The sequence below is a fragment of the Myotis myotis genome, unplaced genomic scaffold, assembly GCF_014108235.1.
Source record: "Myotis myotis isolate mMyoMyo1 unplaced genomic scaffold, mMyoMyo1.p scaffold_m19_p_17, whole genome shotgun sequence".
NCBI lineage: Eukaryota > Metazoa > Chordata > Mammalia > Chiroptera > Vespertilionidae > Myotis > Myotis myotis.
In genome coordinates this window covers 16,621,819-16,634,989 of record NW_023416321.1, presented here as the reverse complement: position 1 = coordinate 16,634,989, position 13,171 = coordinate 16,621,819, and the positions used below count along the sequence as shown (strand labels likewise).

Sequence of the window (13,171 nt, the reverse complement as noted above, 5' to 3'; positions counted from 1 at the left end):
TCCATAGCAGCTTTGTGTCATTATACACAGTCTTAATAGTGGTCCAGGGGCGATGCGGGAAGTGGCCATCGAGGAGGCGACGTCAAGGGGTCCTTACTCGGTTCCTTTCCTCTGCTTGCCCGGCCCCCAAAACGCTTGTCTGGACTTTGCAAGGCAATATCAGGCACAGTCACTTTCCTGAACTGCCTCACTCTTACCTCAAAATACAATAATAAGTGACTATGCGTTTCATTTAAAAAACGCGAACACACCACCACAGCACTTACCAGCAACAGCTCACTACGTGGCTCCCCCGTTCGCTCCTCGCTGAGCGTGAACTCGGGACTGTGTACATTGGAGCAATAAAATAACCTGCTCCAGGCTCCGTCCAGAGGTGGTTTATGCAGAGCTGCCACCTCCACTCACCTGCTGTTGGTTACACAGCAGGAGGTGACATAGCTTTGACATGTTGGCCTGATGAATTGATACAGCGTTTTTCAAATAAGAACACCACTAAATATGTTTTAGTTCTCCCTGCACATTTTCAATGAAATTATAGATTTCCAAGGTTTACTTTTTTCAGCATCACTTCATCTCCAAAGACCCTCTTCACTTGAGTCAACTACATATTCTATATACTTTGTAGTCTCTCATTTATGCAAATGGGTATTTGTCTGATTATCCAGAATATAACTTTTACTTAAGTGGAATGCTGAACTCCAGGCATGGTGTTCTTAGTCTTCATCCCCCATTTTTAAACTTAAGGGAAATATTGTCACTGCTCTGCCTTCGAGGGCAAGATGGGCAGTGTGTTGCCATGGTGCAAAAACTGCTATCTTTGGTCACATGGGTACCATGTTACACTCATACCATGTCCACTCAGCTTACAGAGGTCTTACTACATCATCGGAATGTCATTGTTTGTCATGGTGCTCTGGTGTTCTCCTTTTTCTTTCTAAAGGTGAGAATGTGAAGGAAAGTGGAGGGAGACGGAGCCTGTGGAGAGAGGGAGGCTTATTGTCTCCTTGGTGTGATGTGGCTGAGGAGGTGGAAGAGCAGATGATTGTACACGGTGCTTTCTGAGGGCAGTGGGAGTGGAAATGAGCCACAGCAGTACTAGGAATTCCTTCCAGAAGTCCTCGAGTGAGAACAGACTTTGAATTTTTCTTCATTTAATAGTCTAGTCACACACTATCTACTAATGAAAGTTAATGCTCACATCTAATAATAAAATAGATTTATATGTAAAACGTTTGATCTCCCTTAGTGAAGGAAGTGTATGTCCATCAAACTCTTTGCTTAGATCAATTCACATGTGAGCAGGCAGTAAGAAGAGAGAGTCAGAGGTGGGATAGAAAAATGGTAGCAGAGGTCAAAAGTGATATAAAGGACTCTAAGCTAATTCTTTTCTTCCTCTTATATTGCCATATGACACACTTAGATATAGCCTTCACTGCCTGAATTCAAATGTGTGCGTGTGGGGGGGATTTGTGGAACTTTCATTTTAGTTTGGTTTGTGCCTTGCGCTGGTATAGATTTTTAAAATTAGTCTTCTACATAAATCATTAATAAATTAAAATGTTATGCTAATTGGAGTGTATGGGGGAACCAAGCCATATTGGAACCAATTGCTGCTGTCCTTGTTGTGATATTGCACTTTTTAAAAACGGAGCAAACACTAGATGGATGTCTGGAAGGAAGTAGCAGTACATCCCACCGCCTTCCCCCAGCCCCTGTTAGGTTTGGGAGAACACCAGTGTTTCGTGGGTAGAACGGCTCTAACTGCTCTGTCTGTGAGTTCCCTTTCCTGCTCGGGTGGGAGAAACGTTTCAGCATCTGGAAAGGCTGCCTGAGGAGCTGCAGAGCATGGTGCCCAAGGACACGTACTTGAGAGTCAGGCTCCCTGAATGCAAATCATGGCTTATGGCTCTGGGCTCACTCCCTGACTGTCAGGAGGATCACACTTATTAAAACACTCAGACTTGGATCTGGCACATAGAAAATACTCCATAAATGGTTGCTGGTGGTAACAGCTTACAAACAGAGTGAACCAGATTGGTTACAGTTTTCTATGACTTTACTAAAGTAACAGGGTTCTGCTTGGTATAATGATTTTTAAATTCAGGATTTGGGTTTAAGGATTCAGAGTAGTAATATTTTTCTGATTGATAGTCTCACTTATAGGTGAGGTAATTTTAGATTTTCCAAGAGCTCATTTTAAGTTCACTCAGATTCACTGAAATCATAAAAGCTAAAAAGAAAGGAGTAGACAGGAAGTAGAAATGCCTAGATCCTCAGTAAAAGTTGGGAAATAGAGCATACCGAATTTAAAAAGTGATGGAAGGGATAGTGGTGATCAAAGAGCAACCTTGCTCAAACCATTTTCTGCTGTCTGGGGCCTAGCCTCCAATAGAGGGAGACCATCAAATGTGAAAAGTGAAGTGGGGCAAGAGTCAAGAAAACTATAAGCATCAACTGAAGGGTTTAAGTGCTGGGCTTGACCTCCAGAGCACTCAAACCTGTGGGAAGAGCTTATTCGTACTCTCCCTACCTCAATATTGGTGGCTCCATTAAAAAATGAGGTTTAATTTTTTTAAAGAAAAGGGAACTAACATAAGGTCCTTGCTAGACTGAGAGAGAAAGAAGGAATGTAAGAAAAAAGCTAATAAAAAACACAGATCAAATGGGAAGTTACCCAAGAAACAGAGGGAAGGTTCAGACAAAGTATAGTTCTTTATAACAAACAGTCCTTCACAATGTCAGAGCATTTACAAAACACGCTCACATATCTCTCTGTCAAGGAAAAAACTGGGGGGAGATAGAGAAGAAAAAAGAAGGGATATGTGGTTAAAGATGATATAAGTCAACAGACAGAGATGAAAAGTGATCTCTCAGATCTTAGGGAAAATAGTAGACAAAAATCAAAAGATTACCGAGATTGAAACCATATTAGAAGAAACAAAAATAGAAAAATTATAACTGAAAACATTCAAGGAAATACAGTGATCAGACTAAAGGAAATCCCACAAAATGAAAGGAAAATATAAAATAGATATAAAATTATAAGAAAGTAAAACAATAGATAAAAGTATAATTATGGAAGATTACCAAAGAAGAGTCTATACATGAAAAATTTGTATTCTTGGAGAAAAAAGCAAATAGAAAAAGATTCATATGTAATATGAACACAGAACAATAATAGAATACAAATAATTCTAACAGAAGAAACTTTTCTTCAGAGAATTGAATTTAAAGATAGAAAGGACACACACAATGTCTTGGGAAAATTGATACAGAATAATTAATACCAAAACATATCGCAGTGAAGCTACTGAATCAAGGAAAAAGAAAATCACATGGGTCCTGGCCGGTGTTGCTCAGTAGGTTTGGTGGCGTCCCATGCATGGAAAGATTGCTGATTCAAACCCAGTCAGGCACATGCCTGGGTTGCAGGCTCGATCCCCAGTGGGTGGTGTGCAGATGCAGGAGGCAGGCAATTGGTGCTTTGCTCTTTCTTTGATGTTTCTCTCTCTCCCTCTCCCTTTCTGTCTCTCTAAAAATCAATAAAAATAAAGAAAAAAAGAAAATCACATGGGCATCCAAGTAGAGAAAGTCATATTCAATATGGAAAAAATTTTAACCTGGTTTCAGACTTCACCATAGCTATCTGTAATACCAGAAGACATTGAAAAAATGTCTCTAAGTATAGAGAGAAGGTGGGATTGAAGAATTTTTATACCCAGCCAAGTAGTCTTTCAAATGTACAGGCAAGTGGGCAGACTTTCTTAACAACCAAGGTTACAAGCAGACACGTATCCTTTTTAAAGGAGTAGTAGCTCAAAATTTCAGAGCCAATGTTGAGTGATAGAAAAATATAGTTAATAGTAGCCTGTGAACCCTCAATAAATGTTGGCCTTAAGATCTGATTTATAAAGCATGTGTTTTCTTGTGCTTTTGCCTTTCATTTGAGTCAGCTGACAGATGGAACTATCAGACTTAAGTCCAAGAAGAAAATGTGGGAAAAATCAAATATTGCATCAGTGGGAAATATCATGTTTCATTATTTGCTTTTCTTTTAGGTATAAATCACAAGATTAAAACATAAAAAAAACACTTTGCCAAAAAGTGAAAAATTATATTCTAGCATGTTCACCATGGGCTTTTAGTAGGGAATGAAATGATTAGAACACATTTCTTTCTTAATTCAGTTCAGTAAAAAAAAAAAAAAAGCTGGGAATTAAAGACTAGTAATTTTAAATCATCCTCAGTAAATCCATGGACTTGTCTAACTGAATTTAGTTATGCATATTTTCATAGTAATTCCTTCATTTCTAGATATGTCCACTGAATTATCATTTACAAGATATACTGCAAGTCAGCTTTAATATTCAGTTAAGTCATACACAGCACCATGCAACGGATTTTTAAATTCTATCGCATCTCAGATTAGGAGGAAGAAAAAGAAAGAATGATAGCTAGCTAGATAAAGACACCAAGACATACACACTCACATTCATGCTCATACTCATGGACCTCTTCATCCTGCCCCGGCATGTCTCTTCCGCCTGCCCCACTTGTCTCTATCTTTAGCTCTGAGCGAGATGAGTGGGATGAGCCCTCAACCTCTCCCCTACCAGCCTGTGGCCATCAGTTGTTGAGCACAGAGCTGACTGTGTCTGGAGGGAGAGGGAAACCCATGAACTAGAGCCGTTCACAGTGACGAGGGCACTCTGGTCTCCCCACGGTGCGGAGACTTGGAGACAGTGGTATAGATTATCCTTCATTCATATCTTCATAACCATATGGATTCTGTCGAGCGCCCAGGTGCCTAGCCCTATTGGGGACATGTCTTAAAGCAGTGACGGGCTGCGAATTGTCCTCCAATCACAGTGTGTTGTGATCATGGCCCACATCCTGGTCAAGAAAAGGTATGGGGTTAGTCCAGTGTGTGCATCGTGATGGAGAAGAGAGAGCAGGCATTGTACTTCTCCAACATGAAACACTGTGGCACCAAGCGTTTTAAAGAAACAAACTGCTGATACAGGTACTGTCCCTCCCAGACTCACAAGGACAAGCTGGGTACCTTTTGAGTTTGTACTGTGCTTTCTCTTATTTTATTATCTGGTTTTTGACCACGTGTAACAGTGATGAATAGGTATTATTCTGGGATTTGTTAAAGTCAAAACTATTGTTTCTGTGTATATAAATAAATAAGCTGTCTTTTTTTCCCACTTTAGATAACGTACATACGACAAGAATACGAAACAAAATTCAAAGGGTTGATGCCAGCTTCTCTAAGACAAGAACTTGAAGATACCATTTCCTCCCTGAAGTCACAGGTAATTACCAGAATCCCGCATTCCTGAGGGTGTAGGGGATTTATTCGGAAAATACACTTGCACATAACGTCCATCCTGAAGTGAAGCCAGAAACCCATGTGATGCCACGGCATGGCCTGCACCCAGAAGGAATTGTTGTTTTTCATTTTCTTACTAGTTTAAGAACCCATTGTCTCAATAAGATTTTCTTAAAAGCTCCCTTGAAATTGAAAACTTATGGTCACTTTAATCATTCAGTCTACATTCCTCTACAGCCTCACCCTTTTAGTCTTGGTGCCAGGCCCAGAGTGCCATCACTTAGCACATTGCTGACTCCTGGGTGTGTACATGTGGTGAGAAGCAACTCACAGTGAAGTCAGAGTATTTTTATTCTGTATTTTAATGCATTTTAAATTCAAGGCAGAATAACAAGGTATTCAAACAATTAGGTTAAATATTTCTTGCTGAAGTGTGTAGTTCTTGGTAATTTATAAAATAAAATATGAGCGATAATCTACTGAGCTTTTTAAAACTCTAACATGAGAAAGAGTTCACATATTCCCATTTCTAACACACTTAGAAATTTAAAACGTATATTTTTTCATACATCAACTATGTTCCCTCTGTATTTCTAAGAATCTTTATATGGCTGAGATTGATTAAAACACTAGCCAGGACCCAGAATAGCCAAAAACCATTTTAGAAAATAAGAATAAATTTGGAGGATTCACATTTCCCAATTTCAAAACTTACTACAAAGCTATAATAATCAAGACAGTGTGACATTGGTTAAAGAAAAGACATACAGAGCAATGGAGTAGAATTGAGAGTCCAGAAAAAATGCCTACATTTGTGGTCAGTTTATTTTCAACAAGGGTTCCAAGGCAGTTCAATGAGGAAAAGATAGAAAGAATGTTGCTGTTACAATTGGATAACCCACATGAAAAAGAATGAAGCTGAGGCCCTTACAAGTTATACACAACTTAACTCAAAATGGATCCAAGACCTAAACGTACTGGTAAGAGCCCAAACTATAAAACTCTTAGAAGGAAACGCTAAGAAAAAAATCTCAGATAAAAAGGGAAATCTTTGTACCTTAAATAAGGTATTTTTACAGTGATGAGACCAAAATTACAGCAGCAGGAGAAATAAATAGATGAATTGCACTTCATCGACATGTAAAACTTTGTACTTCAAAAGACACCATTCAGAAACTGACAAGTCAAACCATGGGTTTGCAAGTTACTTATCTAAGAAACTGTTTTTTAAAAGACCCCATTTTTGTGGGGAAAGGTCTCCAGGAGGGAATGATGTCTTTGCTCCCTGTGCATGGATGGTGCCTGGCACATAGCAGGTGCTGAGTAAGTGTATTTCCAACAGAAATGGATGACGCAGTTTGATGGCACTCACACAGCTATTTATCATGTGCAAGACAAAATGTGGAGCAAATTTTAGCCGTTGCTTTTCTGTTTCCCTCAGTAAAAAGCCTCTTCTCTGAAAACGAAATGTCCATTCTATCTATGCTGCTGGCCGACTGCTGCTTCTGTGGCTGAGAGGTTTGGCTGTGCTCGCCCCTGCGTAAAAATAGGTCCTACAGGCGAGTGCTGCCATAGGAAGGGTTACCTCCTCTTTTTTAGGTGAAAAGCTCCCTGGAGTGTGGTTTTACCCATTCACCTTGTCAGCGAGCTTCCATAGGGTCAGCTAGGTAAGGCCTGGCACCTTCAGAAGAGTGTTTTTTAGAAAAAAGAAAGGAAGGAAGAAATCTGATACCCACCTGCAGGGCTTCTGTTGTCATTCATATCATTTCAAACTGGATGTTGACCCAAAGAGAGAGAGAGAGAGAGCCGTTGCCTGGGCCTCAGCATTGGCAGCTGTGTGGGAGGCACGCCCGCAGAGCGAGCACATTTAGTGGGAAGCACAGGTGCCTGTGTGTTTTGAAAATTGTTGGAATTCCGATTGCAAAGCACCATGGGGGAAGGGAAGCTGAAACGTGCGATCCTCGCATCTGTCAACATTATCATTGTCCTGTGGGTCATGTGAGCAATTGGATAAAATTAAGATGACGGTGATAATACAACTAAGGGAAACCGAGGGAGCGCTTGGCTGTGGACCCACTTAGAGAGACTGTGCTTTCCTTGCGCGTGAGCACTTTCTCTGTTCTGCCAGCTGTACTCTCCTGCTTAACTATGTCTCCGAAGCAAGCGTTGCCATGGTTTCAGTTCAGACCAAAGAGATGAGAGTAAACAACTCCAAAATGATCAAATACCACTGGCTCTTGATTCCATCAGGCCATGGTACACGTTATCCCCAAACAGTTTCTGCTTGGTCCTAGAAGGTGCTCTTGAATTTATAATAGAAATTTATGCTTCAAAATAATCAAACCACGTTGTAAAGGTCTGACTTCAGAGACCATGCTGAGCCACCTAGTCTCCTCCATCCCCCACCACCCCAGCTGTGAGCTCTGCTCTAGGGAGGCAGTTCTGATAGTCGCTCCACCTCATCCTCATGACCTTGGGAGGCGTCTGTCATTAACCCCATTTTGTAATGAGGCATCAAGACTTTAAGTAACTTTCCTAGAGCCATAAAGGCCAAAGCAGGAATTGAACCCGAGTTGGCATAACTCCAGACAAAACCCAGGCTCTTTCCACTACAAAATGCTGTCTGCAACCTCAGGGAATCCCCAGGATGGGTTGAGGTTTCCAGAAGGCCGTAATTTTCTCTCCACTCACTCATTCACTCATTCACCAGCTGGGGAATACCAGCTCCACACCCAGCCCTGTGAAAGGAACTGGGGGCCGGAGATGAGGAAATGTCATCCTCACCCTCCAAGAGCTCAAGGTCTCAGGGAGAGATATGCAAACAACCACAAGGCCATGCAAGCAGTGCTGATGAGTAGAGCACAGGAATGCCAAGGAGGGGCCCGAGGGTGCCCAGGCTGGGGCGGGAGCAGTTGGGAGGCGTCGAAGAGTTCAGTGACGTTTGAACCACACAGTGGAGGATGGATAGGAGATAGTTAGCCAACTATTCCAAAAAGAGGAACAGCCTGTGCCAGCAGGTACACAAGTGAGGGACGGTGGGAAGGTGTGAGGGGAGATGGAGCTGCAGAGAGAGGCCAGATCACAATGGCTCTGTGTAGGCATTTGAACTTGATTCTGTCGCCTCTGGTGGGCTTTCAGTGGGGACGCGATGTGAACCGATGTAGAAACACAATGTAACACCTAGCAAATCCTCTGGGAACCACACTGTTTGCACATTATTGCTATTTAAGCCACATCAGCTCCTCTCATACAAGGCCTCTTCTCCAGGTTAACTTTCTGCAAAAGAGAGCGTCCATCCTTCAGGAAGAGCTGACCACCTACCAAGGCAGAAGGTATGGCTGTGATCAGAATGCCTGCTGATCGCTGATTGGTTAGCGTGGTTTGCACCTGTGAGTCTCCTGTCTTGACAGTCAGGTCTTCATTAACATTCTTAAACATATCAATTTTGAAAAACAAAGGCTTATTTTTAGTAAATAGCCTGTCTTTGAGAAGTCACCACCTCTTGTAATCACAGTGCTTAGTCAGGACGATCAGAAGGAGATGAGAGAATCCGCAGGTGTCTGCAAGCCCGGGCCTCACTTGGGTCGTCAGGACAAGAAGTTGTCTTGAAGCCGGGTTGCAGGATTAAGGAGGCAGTGTGATCCTTTTAGGATAGCGAGATGACGCAATTCTTAGTGTGGTAGGCCACATCTCCCAAGTCCTGTGTCCCGTGGGCGATTGGAACTCTTACAGATGTTCTCAGACCAGAACAGATAAAACAGGAGGGGCCGCTAACTGCGGGAGAGTGGGGGAGGGGGGAGATCAGTGATTCAGTGATGTCACCACACTCCCAGGACTCAGTGCCACAGGTGTACTTCTCAGGGAGTCACGGGGTTCCCAGAGACATCGTGACACAGACCACGTTTACCTGCTGATGTAGTCACACTGCCCCCCTCTCTGCAGGGAAGGACTGAGCCATTCTATAGCATTACATTAAAGTAAGACCCTGTGCATCATGAACTTCTCAAAAGGTGCTGTTGCTTGTTGTAGAGAGGAGTTGACGCCTCATGGGCATAGATGATGACACTGTGATATCAGATATTATTTTTAGCCTCCTTCCATCCAGCTCCTCTTTTTTTATAAATATGTTTTTATTGATTTTGGGGAGAGAAGACGGGGGAGGGAGGGAGGGAAGAAGAGAGATAAAGAGAGAAACATCGTTTGGTGTCCCCCACACACGCCCCAACCAGGGATCAACCTGGGTATGTGCCCTGACTGAGAATCACACCACCACCTTTTGTTTTTTGTTGTTGTTTTTTAACTATATTTTTATTTATTTCAGAGGAAGGGAGAGGAAGAGAGATAGAAACATCAATGATGAGAGAAAATCATTGATTGGTTGCCTCCTACACGCCCCCTACTGGGGATCGAGCCCACAACCCAGGCATGTGCCCTGGTTCACAGGTCAATGCCCAACCACTGAGCCACACCAGCCAGAGCCGATCCAGGGCCCGTCCAGCTCCTCTTGAATGAAAACGTATTTTATAACTGCCATGCCCATTAGACCTAGAGCAGGTCCTGACTGAGATTTCGGATTTCCAGGTAACTGTGAGGACTCACCCGAGTAACAGACAGATGGCTTCCGTGTCCAGGCTGTTCTGTGGACTGCTAGCAGGTTTGAAGATTTGGATAGTGTGGCGTAAACTGTGAGATCAGTGGCTTTTTTTAATACTTAAGTGTAATTAAGATCATAAAAACGTGCATCACTCATATACTACTAGGGTGGTTTAATTTGTGTCTGCCTAAGTTATTTTTTTAACACTCCTTTATCTTTTATCTTCATACTGTGTGTGTTTGAGTGTGTTCTGAGAATTGCTTATATTGGGAAAAGAAATGATTTCCTATAATTTGTCTGGTTAATGTTATCACATAGAATTTTACCTGTTACATATGATCAAAATCACGTTTTGTAGTATCATATCAAAATTTTTAACATGTTTACATGTTCGTATTCATAGTTTATTAAAGCATTGTTTTGTACTTGTCAATTTTATTTCTACATTTTGTTGCATCTCGTTTGCTAAAACAAGTATGACATCTGCATGGTATTTTTCCCTAGAAAGTACTGACAATCTCAAATTATACTCTGGGGGGGATGGGGGGGGGGAGACCTTATGTTGTGGCAAGGATCACATCCATAAGCAGTGTGATTATTTAGGTTAAAACCCCCTGGGTTGCCTGTCCAAATATTTGTCATGTTGGTCTCTAAGCTGATCCAGGGGCAGAAGAGTGTAAGAATTTTAGGATCAGCTATGGTTTTATTGTGACTTCCTTGATCTCTCTTTCATGGTGGTGGTTTTCATTATGATATTAGTGGGAGCACGTGGGCAAGGACAGCCAACACACTGGCAAGTGTTGGCACCATGACCTGCGATGGGTCTGATGGATCCCATTTTCACGGTGAGGTAATGTGGTCTTGCTCCCAGGCGTGGATGTTTCTGTCACTGCCCGAGGCCAGTGAGCTGTTCAGTGCGATTGGTTAGCCCTGATTTGCAGAGGAAATTGTGAACTGTAGTGGACGGATGCTCACTATGCTTTGGACTGCATTGTGGTGTGCGCAGGGCCCTCTGAGGCACTAAACGTCTGGACGGTGGGCGGGGCTGTCATCGTCGGGGCTGCCATAAAGGACAAGGCCAGACTTTTATTTACACTTCTTCAAAATGCTTTTCTCTTTCCCACGCCCAGTTCTATTGTTTGCTGCCCAAGGATTAATTACCCTCTTTTGCACTGTAACTGAGACATGGAGACGATAAGGAAGCCACTTCCAAAGCCAGGGCCATGGGCCTAAACGCTGCCTCGCGGCCAACAGTGGGAGGCCTGGCATTCTGGCACGAAGTCATGGGTGCCCGTCGGCTCTCTGCCTGGTCATGTTCACCCTGATTCCGCCTCCAGAAATGTGTTTCCACCCTTCAAAAGATGAGATTTTTCTTGCATATACAATAAATCGTAGTCCAGCTTAAAAATTATCCAGGTGACAGCAAGATGATAGCAGATACTGTTAAAACCGCCCGTCCAGTGAGGACCATGATCTCAGACTAGGATTTAGTACTCGCAGGGAAAGATTACGGCCACGTGATTAATTTAACTGCTTCTCTACAGATTGTGAAAAGCGGGTTGAAGCTCACCAGATTTCACTAGTACGGTTGTTAGCAGCGTGACGTGAAAACCTTTGTGAATTGCATTGTGTGCTGGACTTGGAACTTCCACTCCAGAATATTTGTTTTCCATGAGTAAATATCAGTAGGTGTTTTGGAAGGTTGCCTGCTATTCTTTCTTTTCCTTATTTCAAGGGTTATGAAATTACAAACACTGGTGAACCTTTGACATTCCCCAGATCCTGTTTCCTCGCCGAAGCGTGTCTTATACATCTGGGAGTAGACGGCTGAAACTTTAGGTCAGCTTGATTGTATGTGATAGGAATATGGGGCTGACACTAATGTTTCTGTGAAGGTCCTCTGACAAAGAAGAGAAAGGAAAATGCCGCTTGGCATGTTTAAAATTCCTTACAGAATTGAGCACTGAATACATAAATGGCTACTGAAAGAGAAGGCAAGTGCTTAGGAATTAAATTATAAACACCGTGCCTTATTATACAACCATCTAAGATTTCATCCTTTCTTTCATCTGCTGGGAGATCAGTTGTTCATCACAAGGACCTAATTTAGTTCCAATTGGCTGCTGCACCTGGGTCGTCCACCTGTGCTTTTTCCATCTCAACACTCGATTGTCAACAGGTAGTGGTTGGTACGGCCTTGGCAGCAAGCTGAGCAGAAGGAGAGCTGTGGGGTCACAGTGGTCTCGGTGTATGTTCCTGTCCAGCTGCGGGATGAGGCATGGGAAGGGTTACCATGACGTTAGCTGTCAATCACCTACGTGTCTGTTGGAGTCTGCCATTCCTGCGTCACCAAGCAGGGAGCCCCTGCAGGGCTCTGACCTCCCCACACAACAGTCAGCTCTTCAGGGGGCAGCCCTCCAGGGCACAGTAGGGGAAAGAAGAACTGGGGGTGGGGAGAGGATGGATGGGCTTGCTTCGGAGTTTGTACAAAAGAATTGAGTTGTGACGCAAAGTCAACAGCTCAGATTCAAACATGATCTTGTAAAGTCACGTATTAATAGTGATTTTTTCAGAAAAGGCATATGCTTATAGTGGTGGGCAGCCTCATTAAGGGAACCTGCAGAGAAAGTGCAAAAGAAGAGCTGAGTTTGAATGAACAATTAACAGCCCTCTTATTGAAGTGCATCGCCATCCTCGAAGGTCTTTCTCCGAGTAGAAAGGAAAGGTAAAACATCAAAACTGGGGGGAGAAAAGTTTCAGAACACAAGGTCATTTTAACTCATGGTTTCCTTTCAAGAACTGTCTCTTCTCAGCTTTCATATTCTGTTCAGAAAGGTCGTCTCTTTTAAGCCTTGTCATTACAGACAGTTTGTTCTTTAAAGTGGATTATCAAAGGGTGTAGAAATTGCAAGTTACTGAAACTAAAATGCGTGATCAATTTTAAGTCTGCTAACTAAAGCTTCCTTAAAACAGGGTGTCTTATGTCCTGGCAGCCCCTTTGATAAAACCAGAGAGAGGCACATGGTTGGTCAGTTCAAAGTGGGCAAAGAAGATAATTAGATAAAACTTCTTTTCAACTATTTAAGTGGCTCTTGGATGTGGAGACTTGATTAAGAAGCTGTGGCGTAGGCTGGAATGGTTTTTGAAAAGTAAAAAATTTTGATCCCAGATTTTGACCTGTATTAACATTCTTCACTATATTGTTTTAAGAACAGAATCAAACTTCTGCTCATACTATGTAC

The 13,171-nt window shown here is 42.6% G+C and overlaps 1 protein-coding gene across 1 annotated transcript in view; it reads left to right on the top strand.

The window, feature by feature from the left end:
- CEP112 (centrosomal protein 112) overlaps positions 1–10,362 on the top strand; it is a 300,119-nt gene extending 289,757 nt beyond the window's left edge. The window contains exons 25-27 of the mRNA XM_036341573.1: positions 5,217–5,318; positions 8,603–8,667; positions 9,917–10,362. Coding sequence (XP_036197466.1) covers positions 5,217–5,318; positions 8,603–8,667; positions 9,917–9,920 — 171 coding nt within the window. The 3' untranslated portion in view covers positions 9,921–10,362. The remainder of the gene's footprint in view (positions 1–5,216; positions 5,319–8,602; positions 8,668–9,916) is intronic.
- Positions 10,363–13,171: the final 2,809 nt, after the last annotated feature.